This window comes from Neoarius graeffei, chromosome 28 (assembly GCF_027579695.1).
Source record: "Neoarius graeffei isolate fNeoGra1 chromosome 28, fNeoGra1.pri, whole genome shotgun sequence".
NCBI lineage: Eukaryota > Metazoa > Chordata > Actinopteri > Siluriformes > Ariidae > Neoarius > Neoarius graeffei.
The window spans coordinates 22,507,567-22,521,985 of NC_083596.1; the positions used below are offsets into that span (position 1 = coordinate 22,507,567).

At 42.7% G+C, this 14,419-nt stretch overlaps 1 protein-coding gene across 1 annotated transcript in view; it reads left to right on the plus strand.

Annotated features, from left to right (window-relative positions):
• The window catches only part of LOC132876022 (carotenoid-cleaving dioxygenase, mitochondrial-like), a 100,921-nt gene that overhangs the window by 35,956 nt on the left and 50,546 nt on the right, over positions 1 to 14,419 (plus strand). Inside the window, exons 2-3 of the mRNA XM_060913228.1 lie at positions 10,444 to 10,630; positions 12,029 to 12,240. Of these exons, the coding sequence (XP_060769211.1) occupies positions 10,444 to 10,630; positions 12,029 to 12,240 (399 nt within the window). The remainder of the gene's footprint in view (positions 1 to 10,443; positions 10,631 to 12,028; positions 12,241 to 14,419) is intronic.

A 14,419-nucleotide genomic window follows, 5' to 3' on the forward strand; every position in this document is an offset into this window, starting at 1 on the left:
TGTGGTTGTGGAGAGAAAAGCCTTAGCCATCAAGTGGGTAATCATTGAGCTCAAGTACTATCTGTCTGGTTGTCACTTCACATTAGTCACTGACCATGCCCCACTTCAGTTAATGAAGTGGGGCATGGTCAGTTAAGCAGCAGCCAAAGACACCAACACTCATGTTACTCACTGGTTCTTGTCCCACCAAGACTTCTCTTTCCAAGTCCAATACAGAGTTGGGACCCACCATGGGAACACCAATGGCCTCTCCAAGTACTATCGTCTCAGGACCAAGCCTTGGAGGATGGTAAGCTCAGAGCTGGGGGGCAGTGGTTCAAGCAGTGCATCACTCCTCACTGTACTGCTCCCATGGTGCTGAAAAAGACAGTGGTACTTCAGCACCACTGTTTTGGACTGCCAAAAGCAGTGTGGCCACAGGGTGAAACCCACTGTTTGCACACAGCTGAAGCAGCTTAAGCTGTGCCTCAGTCTACCTTCCTTGAGCAGCCAGGGGAGTATAAAGAGGCATAGTCACAAACAGAGGTTAGTTGGGTGTTTTCAGAGTATGTTGACTGATTCTTCCCTCCTCTCCCAACACAGGCCACTTTGCTGATGCTAAGGATGCCAAGGAGGACAACAGGGAAATCAGTGCTCTCAGCAGCAATTGCCCCTGCTCCTGCTTCCAGCAGTGGATCGACAAAAGAGCCAGATGCAGCCAGCCCTCATCTGTGACCCAGTGCTAGACCGGCTCTGGCCTTCTGACACCTGCATCTACTGCACTGCTCTCACCCATTGCACTCCCCCTGCCCTCCTTAAATTAAAAGAGCACTTGTGTTGTCCACTGAGCCCTGGGTTGTGTGTCTGTGTTCCCTGCTGCAGTCGCGAATGCCACACACAGTATACACACTTATAAATTTGGAGGATTTTCTCCAAATGCAAAGCATAAAAACTAGCCATATTGACCAACCTGTAAGTGGTATAATCATCAGCTGTCTGATGTCACACTGCTTATGTAATTAAACATAATTGTATTGCAAAAAGAATTAAAAATATTTTTAATTTTTTTTAAACAATTTTTAAACCATGTTATAGAAATTAATTGTTAGGGTTTTTTAGATCGTTTCTGCTTTTTTGTTTATTTCTTTTTCATTTTGTTTTATGCATAAGTAGTGAATATTGTTACTTTTGTAGGTATCATGCGCCATCTTGTGTCTAAGAACTACAACTCCCAGCCAACTTCTGCATTGACTATGTCACGCCTGGGTGGGATCACGTACATCACATTCCTCAGGAATTCACATAAGAGACTTGGAAACTCCATTTTCCTTTGTCTCTAAGTCTGATCCTGAGCAGAACGGACCTAAAAAGAGACACTTACCCTCGGACTGTCCGAAACCACATTTCAGCGCGTTTTCCTCTTCTGGTCTACTCTTGATCACGGTAGACTCCGGAAACACGCGCGCTTTAACTCAAGTGAGTTATAAACCGTTTTTTTCAATTATTTTTCCAGTACGTACTAGACTGCAACCAAATAGACAGTTTTATTGGTTGGGAGCGGCTGGACCATCCTAACCCTGTCTGATCAGAACTTTCTTCTCACGAGCTATGAAGATCTTCAAAGAAAACTTCAGAGCAACTGCTCTCACTTCTCTCTCTCTCACCGAAGCGCAAACTTCTCCAGTAAGACTGCTTCCTACAAAAGGCGAGACTTTTTGCAGTAAGAACAGGCATTGGGCAAAAGTTTAAGTCTTAGGAATTAGTTATTCACTTAATGTGAAGTTATCTGAAGTTAAATGAAGTGTATACACTGAATTTTGGTTCTCTATCATTTGTTTGTTGATTTTAAAATTGGTTAATCCATAAGTTTGTGCATGTCTCTCTCTCTCTCTCTCTCTCTTATTCTTTTACTAATATCCTCAATCTCCTTAACATACATTTTGACCTTATTAAGATTTCAGTGAGTTTGATAATGTTATGAGTGTGGAATTCCTTTGTTACTTAGAAAACACGTGCTCACTAAATCATGAGGATTCACTTCCCCCACGCACACACATACCAAGATTGCAGATGACAAACACACTTTAGCTAGGCATAGGGCCTTCCCCCCCACACACACATACCAAGATTGCAGATAACAAACACACTTTAGCTAGGCCATAGGGCCTTCCCCACACACACACACACACACACACACACACACACCTCACTGTATATTCCAACTGATTATCCATTTTTGATCTTTGTATAATAAATTCATTTATTATCAAAGCTGTGTGTATTCATCTGCTGTTTCGATATTTTGAAGTTGCCCAATCACAAAGAATTCAAAGGTGTAGACAATTTATGTAATATTGTAAGTGATCAATAATGATATACCATAATTTAGCTGTCTGGTAATTTAACCAGGATTAATGGTATGATTCACTAAATAATTCACTGATTCACTAAATGATTCATTGATTCGATTCACTGAATTATTCACTTCAAACGATTCAAATGAGACTGATTCTATGGTATGATTCAATTCAAATGAGTCAGATTAAACGATTCAATAGGATTGATTCATTTTAATTATTAACCTTCAAATTTAATGAGACTGATTTCATGTAATTATTAAAGATTGATCACTTATCCAATCCTAAATACACAAAATCATTAATTACACCTACACTTTTTTCTCCTCTCTATGAGCACTTATTGTATTTGTTGTTCCCCCCAACTAATCACCTGTGAAATGCCAAACTCAGTCTTAACTGTTGCAAAATCTGTAGTAGTGCTGATTTTATTATAAAGGTCTGTCTTGGTTTCAGTTATATAATTTTTTTCACATTTGGTGCAGGTTTTTGCAAGCTTTTTGTTCTCTGGACTGCAGCGCACCTCATTATATTTCCACAAGTATTTTCTCCAGTAAGGAGATGCACATAAAAACCCAGAGCCATATACTGCCAGCAATGCCAGATGATAAATGTCTTATTTATGTGTCTCTGATCGAGGAATGAGACAAAGTAGGCACAGTATTGTACTGATGCACTACAGATGACAGAAAATAAGCTGTACAGTTGTTTAATTTCTGAAAGGGGAAGATAAAATAATTTTCTGTAATTTAAAAAAAAAATTCTACAGTTTACTCATCAGTCTCCCGAATTTAGAATGTAATGTGTGCATTTCACTAACTGTTAAAGAAATTGGTAGAATATATAGTGTTTTGTAGTGTTTCTACCCAATTGTCAGAAGTCCGCACTTTGAGCTCATGTACGTTATTTAATTTCAAACCCAATATACTGTGGTAGGCAGTTACAATAGTAATAAATGCATCAGTGTCCAAATACTTATGGACCTGACTTTAAACACACTGTTGCAGTTGAATATTTCTATAAACAAAATACATACAATATTATTATAATCAAATATACTGACCTGACCACTCTTTCTATCAAGCTTTTCTTTGTAGTATCATTTGATCAGTCTTAGCACTTAAAATAGTGCTAAAATCCAAACACAGAGACTACTACTTTCATATATTTTAGGACGCACACCCTTTGTTGATACACAGAATAACTGGAATTTGCATGTTACAGCATATTACATGCATATGGTGAGATAAAAGTGGGAGAGGTTTATGAAATTGCTTTGCATTCTCCATCAAAAACACATTTCTTGCTAGAAAATGTTTGAGAGGAGGTAGTAAAACAAGATAGCAACAAAAAAGCTGTTTTTTTTTAATTAGTGCTCATTGTTTCAGAGTATGAAGGACATGTGGGATTCAGAGACATGTCTATAATCAGGCCCAGGTACACAACAGCTTTCAGAAAAAAAAGTTATAATATTCAGTTATTATTTGTCAGGGTGCAGGAACTTATGGATGTATGTGCAGGGGAGAGTGGGAGAAGCAAACTAGAAACAAAGACAAAACACCTAGCTGAGAATTGTAGTCAAAGAGCAGGCGAGGGTCAGTCGATCAGTAAACAGGGCAATGCAGGCAGGACTAGAGAACAAAGAGGTGAAAACAAGAACGAGGGTCAAAGAAACTATAGACAGGCAGAAAGGAACTGGCTTGGTACGGCAGGAATAAACTCTGAACGATACTTTGCGGCTATGGGAGTGTGAGAGAGGGTTAAATAGTAAGACTAATGATTAGTGAATGAGAGACAGGTGTAATTAATAAGCAGGTAATAGAGGTTGCTGTGGTTCTTGGGCATTGTAGTTTTGAGAAGCCATGTTTGTACTCTGTTTAGAGCTGTCGCTCTCAATGCCATTACTGACAGACCCCCCCCCCCAGGAGCTACAGTCTTCTTTGGACACCCTCTCCCCCTTGGTGTAGGCTTGTCAGGATATTGGATATGGAACTCCTGTGTCAGGAGAGGGTCCAAAATGTCCTTGGCTCCCACCCAGCTTCGTTCCTCTGGTCCATAGCCTTCCCAGGCTACCAGGTACTCTAGTTGACCTCTTCTGTGTCTAGAGTCTAGGATCTTGTTTATCTGGTAGATGGGTTCCCCTTCTAGGCTTGGGGAAGGGTGATCTTGAGTGGGGGCATTTTCAGATAGAAGACCTTGGATTGCAGGTTTTAGGCATGAGACATAAATGTAGGAGCTATGCGGCTGTGAAGTGGGAGCTCAAGTCTGTATGAGACCTCATTTATATGTTGGAATACCTTGTTAGGTTCAATGTAGCGTGCCTATAGCTTCCTGCATGTATTAGGTTCCTTGAAGTCTCTAGTGGAAACCCATACCCAGTCACCTGGAGAAAATTCTGGGTTGCTGCTTCTGTGCTTGTTGGTGTACTCCTTATACTTAGCATTGACTGACTTGATGCATTGGTGAACCTCCTCCCATATCGCTTGGCTCCATGAGAACCATTCTTCCACTGCCTGTACCCATGCCGGTGTGTCATCCCATGGAAACAGGGGGGTTGGTAACCAAGTATGCACCGAAAGGGTGTTAGTTGTGTTGCTGAGTGCTTCAGAGAGTTCTGTGCATACTCAGCCCACGGAATGAATCAGGCCTGCCCCCTGGTTCTACATGCAGAAAATTCTGAGGAAACATCCTATTTCCTGGTTGGCCTGTTCTACCTGGCCGTTAGACTGGGGATGATATCCAGATGTGAGGCTCACCAAGACTTCTAACCGCTCCATGAAACAGGCCCATAGTTGAGAAATGAACCGAGGGCCACAGTCACTGACTGTGTCCTCCAGGATGCCAAAGTATCTGAACACATGTTAGAATAACAGTTTGACAGTCTGGAAGGCAGTGGGGATGCCAGGTAATGGGAGGAGTCTCAGTGCCTTGGAAAATCTGTCAATGGTGACCATGATGGTGGTGTTGCCTTGGGACAGTGGTAGATCTGTGATAAAGTTGATGGCCAGGTGGGACCAGAGTCTCTGAGGTACTAAGAGGGCATAGCTTACCAGCAGGAGGGGTTTGTAGTACTTTGGCCTGGGCACACTCAGTGCAAGAAGAGATGAAATGATTAATTTCTGTCAGCATGTTCTACCACCAGTACTTGTTCCTCAGCAGTTGGTGAGTATGATAGCTGCTTGGATGACCAGTGGCAGGAGATGCATGTGCCCATGTGATGAGTCTACCTCTGAGATGATTTGGGACGTATAGGAAGCTGGGTGGACAGCTCTCTGGAGGTGTTAGAGATTGCAAATCCCTTCTCTTTGTCTAGGTCCCATGTGATTTCCTAGATAAAACATTCAGGTGTTAGGATGGGATGAAGTTCAGGGTTGTGAGGAGATGAGTTGAAAATCTGAGACAAGGCATCCGCCTTAGTGTTCTTGGTGCTGGGGCAATAAGATATCGTGAAGTGGAAGTGTGTGAAAAACAAGGCCCATCTGGCTTGGTGTGGATTGAGTCTTTTTGCCTTCTTGAGATATTTAAGGTTCTTATGGTCTGTTAGTATGACAAAGGGGTGTGTGGCTCCCTCCAGCCAGTGCCTCCATTCTTCCAGAGCTAGCTTGATAACTAGTAGTTCTCTATTTCTGATGTCAAAGTTTCTCTCTGCAGAAGTGAGTTTCTTCAAAAAGAATGCTACTGAGTGGAGCTTGGGTTTCTTGCTGAAGCACTGTGAGAGCACCCCTCCTACACCAGTCTCAGAGGTGTCTATCTCAACCGTGAAAGGTCTGGTTGGGTCAGGATGTTGAAATATCAGGGCTGTGGTGAAGGCAGTCTTGAGCTTATTGAAGGCCTCTTCGGCCGTGGGAGTCCAGTGGAGGCATTTAGGTCCCTTCTCCAATAGGGAAGTCAAAGGGTCCGCAATAGTGCTAAAACTTCTAATAAAGTGATGATAGAAGTTGGCAAAACCTAGGAAATGTTGGAATTCCTTGACTGAGGTGGGTACCAGCCAGGATGTAACCACAGACACCTTGGAGGGATCCATACTGGCCCCCTCTGCACTGCTGATGTACCCCAAAAAGGAGATCTGACGCATGTGGAATTCACACTTCTCAGCTTTGACATAAAGGTGATTCTCTAATAGGCTTTGGAGCACTGATCTGACATGTCCAAGATGGCTCTCTTCATCTGGGCAGTACATCAGGATATCGTCAATATAAGCCACAACGCATCTCCTCAACATGTCCCGAAGCACGTCATTGATAAGGCATTGGAACATGCTTGCCGCTGAAGAGAAGCCATATGGCATTACCTGGTATTCAAAATGGCCAGTGTTAGTGCTGAAGGCTGTCTTCCACTCATCTCCCTCTCAGATTCTGACCAGGTTATAGGCACTGTGTAGGTCTAACTTAGAGAATACCTTAGCTTTACGTAGTTGTTCTAAGGCCGAAGGTACCAATAGAAGAGGATATGGGTACTTAACTGAGATTTGGTTGAGCCCTCTAAAGTCTATGCATGGTCAGAGGCCTCCCCTTCTCTTCTCCATGAAGAATCCTGCAGACGCTGGTGACGTGGACGGGTATATGTAACCTTACTTGAGGGCCTCTTGTATATACTCCTCCATCACAGTCTGTTCCATCTGAGAAAGAGGATAGATGTGACTGTGTGGTGGAGACGTACCTGGTAAGAGATCAAAGGCACAGTCGTATGGGCACTGTGGTGGTAGGCCACAGGCCTTACCCTTACTGAAGACCTCCCTTAAGTCCAAGTAACCCTCAGGAATATTTTCTAAGGAGTCAGGCTGGGGTCTCTCTACAGAGATGGAGGACAAACTTAACTGAGGATGCTGAAGACAATTCTGGAAGCATATAGGTGACCTCTAGAGAATCTCCTTATTCTGCCAGGAGATTAGCGGGTCGTAAAGCTGCAGCCATGGATAGCCCAGAATGATGTCGTGATGAATGGTGGAGGTAACTAAGAGTGAGATGAGCTCTGAATGAAGAGCTCCCACCTGAATGTGCACGGGAACAGTCCGAGTGGTGACGAGACCATCCCCTGATGGCCCTGATGCTGAGTGGACTCTGCAGAGGGTTTGTGGACAAACTGAACTTCTGGACAATCAAGCTGTTGATGAGATTCCCCTCTGCCCCAACTCAACAAATGCAGAAAGCACATGGGTTGAGGGGGGCAGTTTCAGCAATACAGGTACTTTGAAAGATTGGGCTTTAAAAGATCTCACTGGACTCACCGGGTCAGACGTGATCTCAGCAGAGCTGGGGCGAGACAGATGAACTGGACACTGAATAATCGAATGACTGGAACTCCCACAGTAGAAACACAAACCCTTTTGTCTCCTCCTTTCTCGCTCAGAGCATTTCAGATGGGTTTGTGAGACCTCTATGAGTGTGGGAGCATCAGTGGTCGGAGCTGGCTTGGTTTCTTCCTTGAGGGATGGTCAGCTGGAAAGTAATTGATCCAGCTGGATTGCTAGCTCGATTAGGGAGTCTAAGGTGAGGTGTTCATCCCTACATGCCAGTTCACTCAATACCTCAGGATGGAGACCTTGGTGAAACACAGCTTTTAGAGCCAGCTCATTCCATCCACTGGCTGCTGGGAGAGTTCTGAAATCCAAGGTGTAGTCCGCAACTCTTCGTGAGCCTTGCGTGATGGTCAGTAAGCTCTCGCCGACTTCAATTCCCTCGGGTTCATGATCAAACACTCACTTGAATAATTTGAGGAAATGGTCATATGATGTAGTGTGCTTATCTCCACTCTTCCACACAGCGCTTGCCCCCTGTAGTGCCTTACTGGTCAAGAACGAAAGAAACTTGGTGATCATCTGTTCATCAGAGATGTTGGGGATTGTAGAGAAGTACATGGAGCACTGAAGCAAAAATTCCTTACAGCTGAGAGCATCACCAGTATATTTCTCAGGTTATAGGAGAAGTAGCGTGGGACTCAGGGAGGCTTCGGGGTGCATTAGGAGGGCCTGTGACATCAAGGCAGCAAGCTGTGCCATCCTGGTGTTTAGGTTGGCAAGCATCTGCTGATGTTCTCCCAAGAGGCACCCCTGGGAACTCAGAGCAGTCTGCTTTGCCTCCTCTGCTGCATCCATTAAGGTGAAGTATCCTTTCAGGGTGCAGGCACTTACAGATATATGTGCAGGGAAGAGCGGGAGCAGCAAACTGGAAACAAAGCCAAAACACTAGATGAGAATCGTAGTCAAAGAACAGGTGAGGTTCGATCGATCGGTAAACAGAGCAATGCAGGCAGGACTAGAGAACAAAGAGGTGAAAACAAGAACAAAGGTCAAAGAAACTAGAGCCAGGCAGAAAGGAAATGGCTTGGTGCAACAAGAGTAAACTCTGAACAATACTTTGCAACTGTGGGAGTGTGAGAGAGGCTTAAGTAGCAGGACTGATGATTAGTGAATGAGAGATGTCTGTGAAGATTCTCAGTCATCCAGGACATAGGCTACATCCACACGACAATGGCAACGAGATGTTATTTAAAAAAATATCACGTCCAAATGGGCAACGATCAGTAAAATATCAGGTCCATATGGCAACGCAATGCTTGCTGAAAACGATGCAATACACATGCCACACCTGTAGGGGCGCTGTAAGACGGTCCCTTCGGAGACACCAGAACAATAGAAGAAGTAAGGACGCATGCGCATAAACTATTATGCGCGAGACTTCATATTAGCCACAAAGTCAGGAAAATCTGTTCGTAAAATTACGTTATAATGACCAAATACAATGAAAAGTATTTTTCCAGTCTCACCTGTGAAAGGTAATCCCATGTGATCTCGTTTGGACGGTAAACCTGTTGGTACAGTTAAACGCAGCACATGAATGAGGCATCTTTATTCTCTGCTTTGACCTATCCAATATGGCGGTGAGGATGAAGTATGATTCTACGCGGAAGGCAGCGTCTTTAATGGTCTGGAATAAATTGAATGCTACACGTTGATGGCTTAATTTGTTGTTCTATGCCCTTTTTGAGGAATGTATTGTAGGACTTAAACCAACATCTGAAGAGGTGAGATCGCTCCTTTTTTTCCCTATTTTTGCTGGCGGGATTGACTCTGCCCTAAGGGCTATTTCTCTCTCTCTCTCTCTCTCTCTCTCTCTCTCTCTCTCTCTCTCTCTCTCTCTCACTTTGCACCATTACACAATAAATATCCACAGTGAAAATATTTTGTAAGCGTGTTTCATGAACCAAGTTATAGGATTTGTTGACAACTCGCATTGAGTTCGTTACACTTCTACCTGGCGTGAAGCACTGACAGTCATGTGGTTGTGACATCATCGTAAACAAATCCGTTCTACTCATCCAGACGACTTCGCAACGGCAATGTTGCCAGATCTTTCCACTCTGGAACCCGTTCTCAAAAGATTGCGTTTTGGAGCACCCAAAACGCCGGTGCCGTGTGGACGCCAGGCCTAAACGATAAACAATTGTATCGGATTCACCTGAATCCGTTGCCGTGTGGACAGGGCCATAGTCAGGCCAGGACTCTGCTGTCTACCTTCATCTTAACAACAAAGGACACTCATTTCAGGATTGCAACGTACGCATTTTATCCAGAGAGGATCATTGGTATGAGCGAGGAGTTAAAGAAGCCATTTTTGTCAACCTGGAACAGCCATCACTGAACAGAGGTGGGGGTCTAAGACACCATTTATCAGCCACCTACAATGCAATCCTTGGCACACTTCCCAGACAACTGAATGCACCCCAAAACCCAGCTGTTTTCAGTGACTCACAGGAGGACAGAGAGAATCAGCATTCCATTGATCACCTTAACGGGCAATCCATTCTTATATTATGTGTTCTTCCATGACGTAAAAGATAATATAGAGGCATTATTTTTATTAGTGGGGGAAAATTCCACCTCCAAATTCCCTTTTAATATGAATAGAAAAAAAAAATCAAAAGAGTCTCTTAAAAGACTATTTTGTATTTTTGAATGGTATTTTGTTTGAAAACAGATTGCAGTATATGCAATATATTAATATTTACTATGTTCTATACTATATGTCGATTAAAACAATATTTGTTATTCATAATAGATCCATGTCTTTCAAAACAATTTGTGATGTCAGTCTTCATCTTTTTTCAGCTTTGAACAATAAGCCAAAAAATACCTTAAAGGAGCAGTATGGGCTTCAGGACATTGTCCCACTTGTGCAGAGTGTGGAGGAGACTCCAGAGCCCATCCCTACAACTATCAAAGGCACAATACCTACATGGATCCATGGAAATTTTCTTCGCAATGGCCCTGGAAAATTTGAGTTTGGAAATCAACAGTAAGAAAGATACACAATAGCAATTTTTGGTTAATCAGTTATGTACAAACAAACCAAAACAACTACATAATATCGCACTAATAATTTAGATATGTAGGCACTGCCTAAGAGCGGAGCTTTTGATGAGTGTATGAGCAAAATCTTTGCAAGGACGCAAAATTGACCTGAATAGAATAATAATATTATCGCATATGTACCACTGAGTTATGTTGTGTAGTGTATTTCAAGTCAGTAAATTGCTGCATTGTCTTGTGACAGTGATACCAATAATGAGATACGCTTTTTAGTTACGAATACATATTTATTCCTTTCTTTGACACCACATGCCATGAGCCAGAAACAACACCATGACATTTATTATGGTGTGACTCTGCTGGGTACCTGGTGGCCAACAGTGAACCAGCACTTTCACTTTAAATCATTACTGTATAGTTATGATCGAATATCAAATTTCATTGTCTGGTGGTCAAGTGTCACACTTGACCACCAGACAATGAAATTTGTATCTTTATTTACATAAGATACATGGGTTTTAATCCAACGATTATTGTTAACTTGCTTTTAAAAAATTACATGGGATTATTTACTAATACATTTTAGGGAATATATTCATGACACTCATATAAGACTAGTTAAAAGAGTTTTATTAGTCCACTAGCTTGTTGGACAATTGACATTTTCTGTCACCTAAGGGCGGGTGGACAGATGTAAGAGCAGGAATAGTTTTATTGAAAGCACACTACCAAACAAATCCAAAACAGACACAAAGGCAGAGTTGAAAAACAGACAGTTTTCAAGCAAGGCATAGACAGGATATCAGAGATAATACAATACTCAAAGTCCAAAAAACACACACGTGGTCAAAACCAGAAAAGCATACAAAATACAAGGCTTTCATAAAATCTGACTGTTAGTGAGAGTCCTTATATGTATGTGCTGTGATTGAGTTCTAATCATGAACAGGTGCATGCTAATTAGTCCTAATGGATTGCACACGCTTTGCAATCTGTGGGTATGCACTCCATGCTTCAATGTGTGTGTACATGACAGATGTAACCAAACAACTGTTTGATATATCAAGTTTGATATGGGGCTCTGTTCCACGTGCGAGGAGCTCCGCTATCATGTACTACTTTTCTAGACTTAAGAAACATTCAATTCATGCACACACACACACACACACACACACACACACACACACACACACACACACACATATATGGGGCTCTGTTCCACGTGTGAGGAGCTCCGCTATCATTTACTACTTTTCTAGACTTAAGAAACATTCAATTCATGCACACACACACACACACACACACACACACTTTATTGCTGACCAGTTTACTACTTCACACCATTTTCAATGTTGTCAATTTATGACTGACTATCTTCTTTCAGCTTCAACCATTGGTTTGATGGAATGGCTATGATGCACTCCTTTCATATTGCTGAAGGTCAGGTGACCTACAGAAGTCGCTTCCTGCGCAGTGACTCCTACAAGCAGAACAGTGAGATGAATCGAATCATGGTGTCTGAGTTTGGCACTCTTGCTTTCCCTGATCCATGCAAGAATATCTTCCAGCGTTTTCTATCTCGTTTTGAGATGATAAGTGAGTATAGTCTACTTACAAATGCAAATATGTGTACGGTAGATGCTCTAATTCAGTGCTACTCAATCCCAGGCCAGGGATTGTTGTCCCAAGATGGGGAGTTAAGTGTGATGTTCTTAGGGTTCACAGGGTGGCTTAGTTGGTTCTTGGCAATGTTCCATCTCAGAATTTCCACTCTTTTTCTGCTTCAAAGTTTCTGAAGAACCTTATAGTCTCTACCTTTTTTTGTTTGTTTGTTTCTACACTTCTGGATCTTCTCTGCCCCATTCAGTGCTGACAGTCTACTCTTGATTTGGTTCCAGGGTACCTTTAGATTCCCCCCCCCCCCCATTCTTGAACCTTCAGGCAGGCATTCTAAATATATTTGCGAGATCCAGGAATTCCCTTTTCTCTCTCCTTTCAATCTCCCTAAAGGCCTCTGCATGCTCTTGTGACAAGGCTTTCGCAGATAGCTTTTCACAGACAGTTGTAATTTATCATTGAGCGGGGAGTAATAGGCATGCGCGATGTTATTCACCGCCACAACGCAAGGGAGCGCGAAGTCGCGAAATCGCTAGGAGTAGTTGGTGGGTGTGGTTAGTGGAGTGTTTATCCTCCGGTTACTTATAATGACTAGAACTAGAGTCGTATAGATGTACGTACTTCCTCACTTCCTCGATCAACCGCTGTTCGTGCTGCTCCATCTTCGCTCGTGTTTTTAAAAATGGCGGTCGTGAAAACAAAACAAACCGGGAAAGTAGGGAAGCGGAAGTGCGTGTACAGCGGATGTAGAGTGGACCAATCAGAACCCTCTTGTCTGCGAGGCTGTCTGCGGTGGTCACAATTTTTGGGAGGTGCACGCAGAGCATCTGCGAAGGGGGGGGCTTCGCAGACGCCATCTGTGATGCCATCTGCGAGGACTGGGTTGTCAGCATAAATTGGCCTTTAGGGAGTGCTTCTTTGCTTACTTTCTTAGTAAACTTGACAAATGATGTGCAGATTCCTTGTTGTTGCTTTGGGCCATCTTGATCTTTCTTGATCAGGGTAGATTTTGAAGGATCCTTTTGTTCTTTGTCATTGATGTTGGTTCTATATTGTCCAGCCTATTTGTTTCATGTTTTTAAGATGGGTGAACTGCTTTTCATGTTTTTAAGGTGGAATGCTTGCCATTTTTGCCAAATGCATCTCCTGTGGTGCCCCTAGACCAGCTGCAGGAACAGTCATTAGAAAGCAGTCCATAATTGATGTTTCACTCCCAGACACTACCAAGATCAGGTCAAGAAATGAGTGCTTGAGCAAGAAGGTCAATTGTCAGAAAAGTGTCCAAGAGTCCAGCTACAACACTGAAGTGATTACAGAGCTCACTGGTTGAAATAAGATAATTTGGACAGACTTCAATAATATCATCAGCTCTTCACAGAGCCAGCCTTTATGGGAGAGTGGACAGAAGGAAGCCACTTCTGAAAAAGGCCATATTTGAAAATTGCGCAGTTTTTTTGGGAAAAAAAAAAAAAGATTTTGTGGTCTAATGAGTACAGTTGAGCCATTTGGCCTAAAGTCAACCATAATGTTTGACACAAACCAAATACAGCCCAACAGCCAAGTAATACCATTTTTGTAACAAAACATTTAGGTGGTAGCATCATGTTCTTGCATTGCTTTTCAGCAGAAGGAACTGAAAAGCTTATTGCCATCATAGGCAACATTTATGGAGCCAAATATGGGCAAATTGTGGACAGAAATCTAAAGCGTAGGGCAAAGGCTCCAAAGGAATGGCTGGAAAAAACAAGGTTTGTGTTTTGGAATGGCAAAACCACCAACATTCTTCATCTAATTTGGGAGAGTTGGAGAAAAGTTGCATTGAAGAATGGAAGAAAGTAACAAAATCAAAAGGTGCAAAGCTTATATAGACAAATCCAAAACTACTCAAATCTGTAAAAGACAATTCAAACTGAGGCTGTAAATACTTATTAATTAATCAGTTATATATATATGGGGCGGCACGGTGGTGTAGTGGTTAGCGCTGTTGCCTCACAGCAAGAAGGTCCGGGTTCAAGCCCCATGGCCAGCGAGGGCCTTTCTGTGTGGAGTTAGCATGTTCTCCCCATGTCCGTGTGGGTTTCCTCCGGGTGCTCCGGTTTCCCCCACAGTCCAAAGACATGCAGGTTAGGTTAACTGGTGACTCTAAATTGACCGTAGG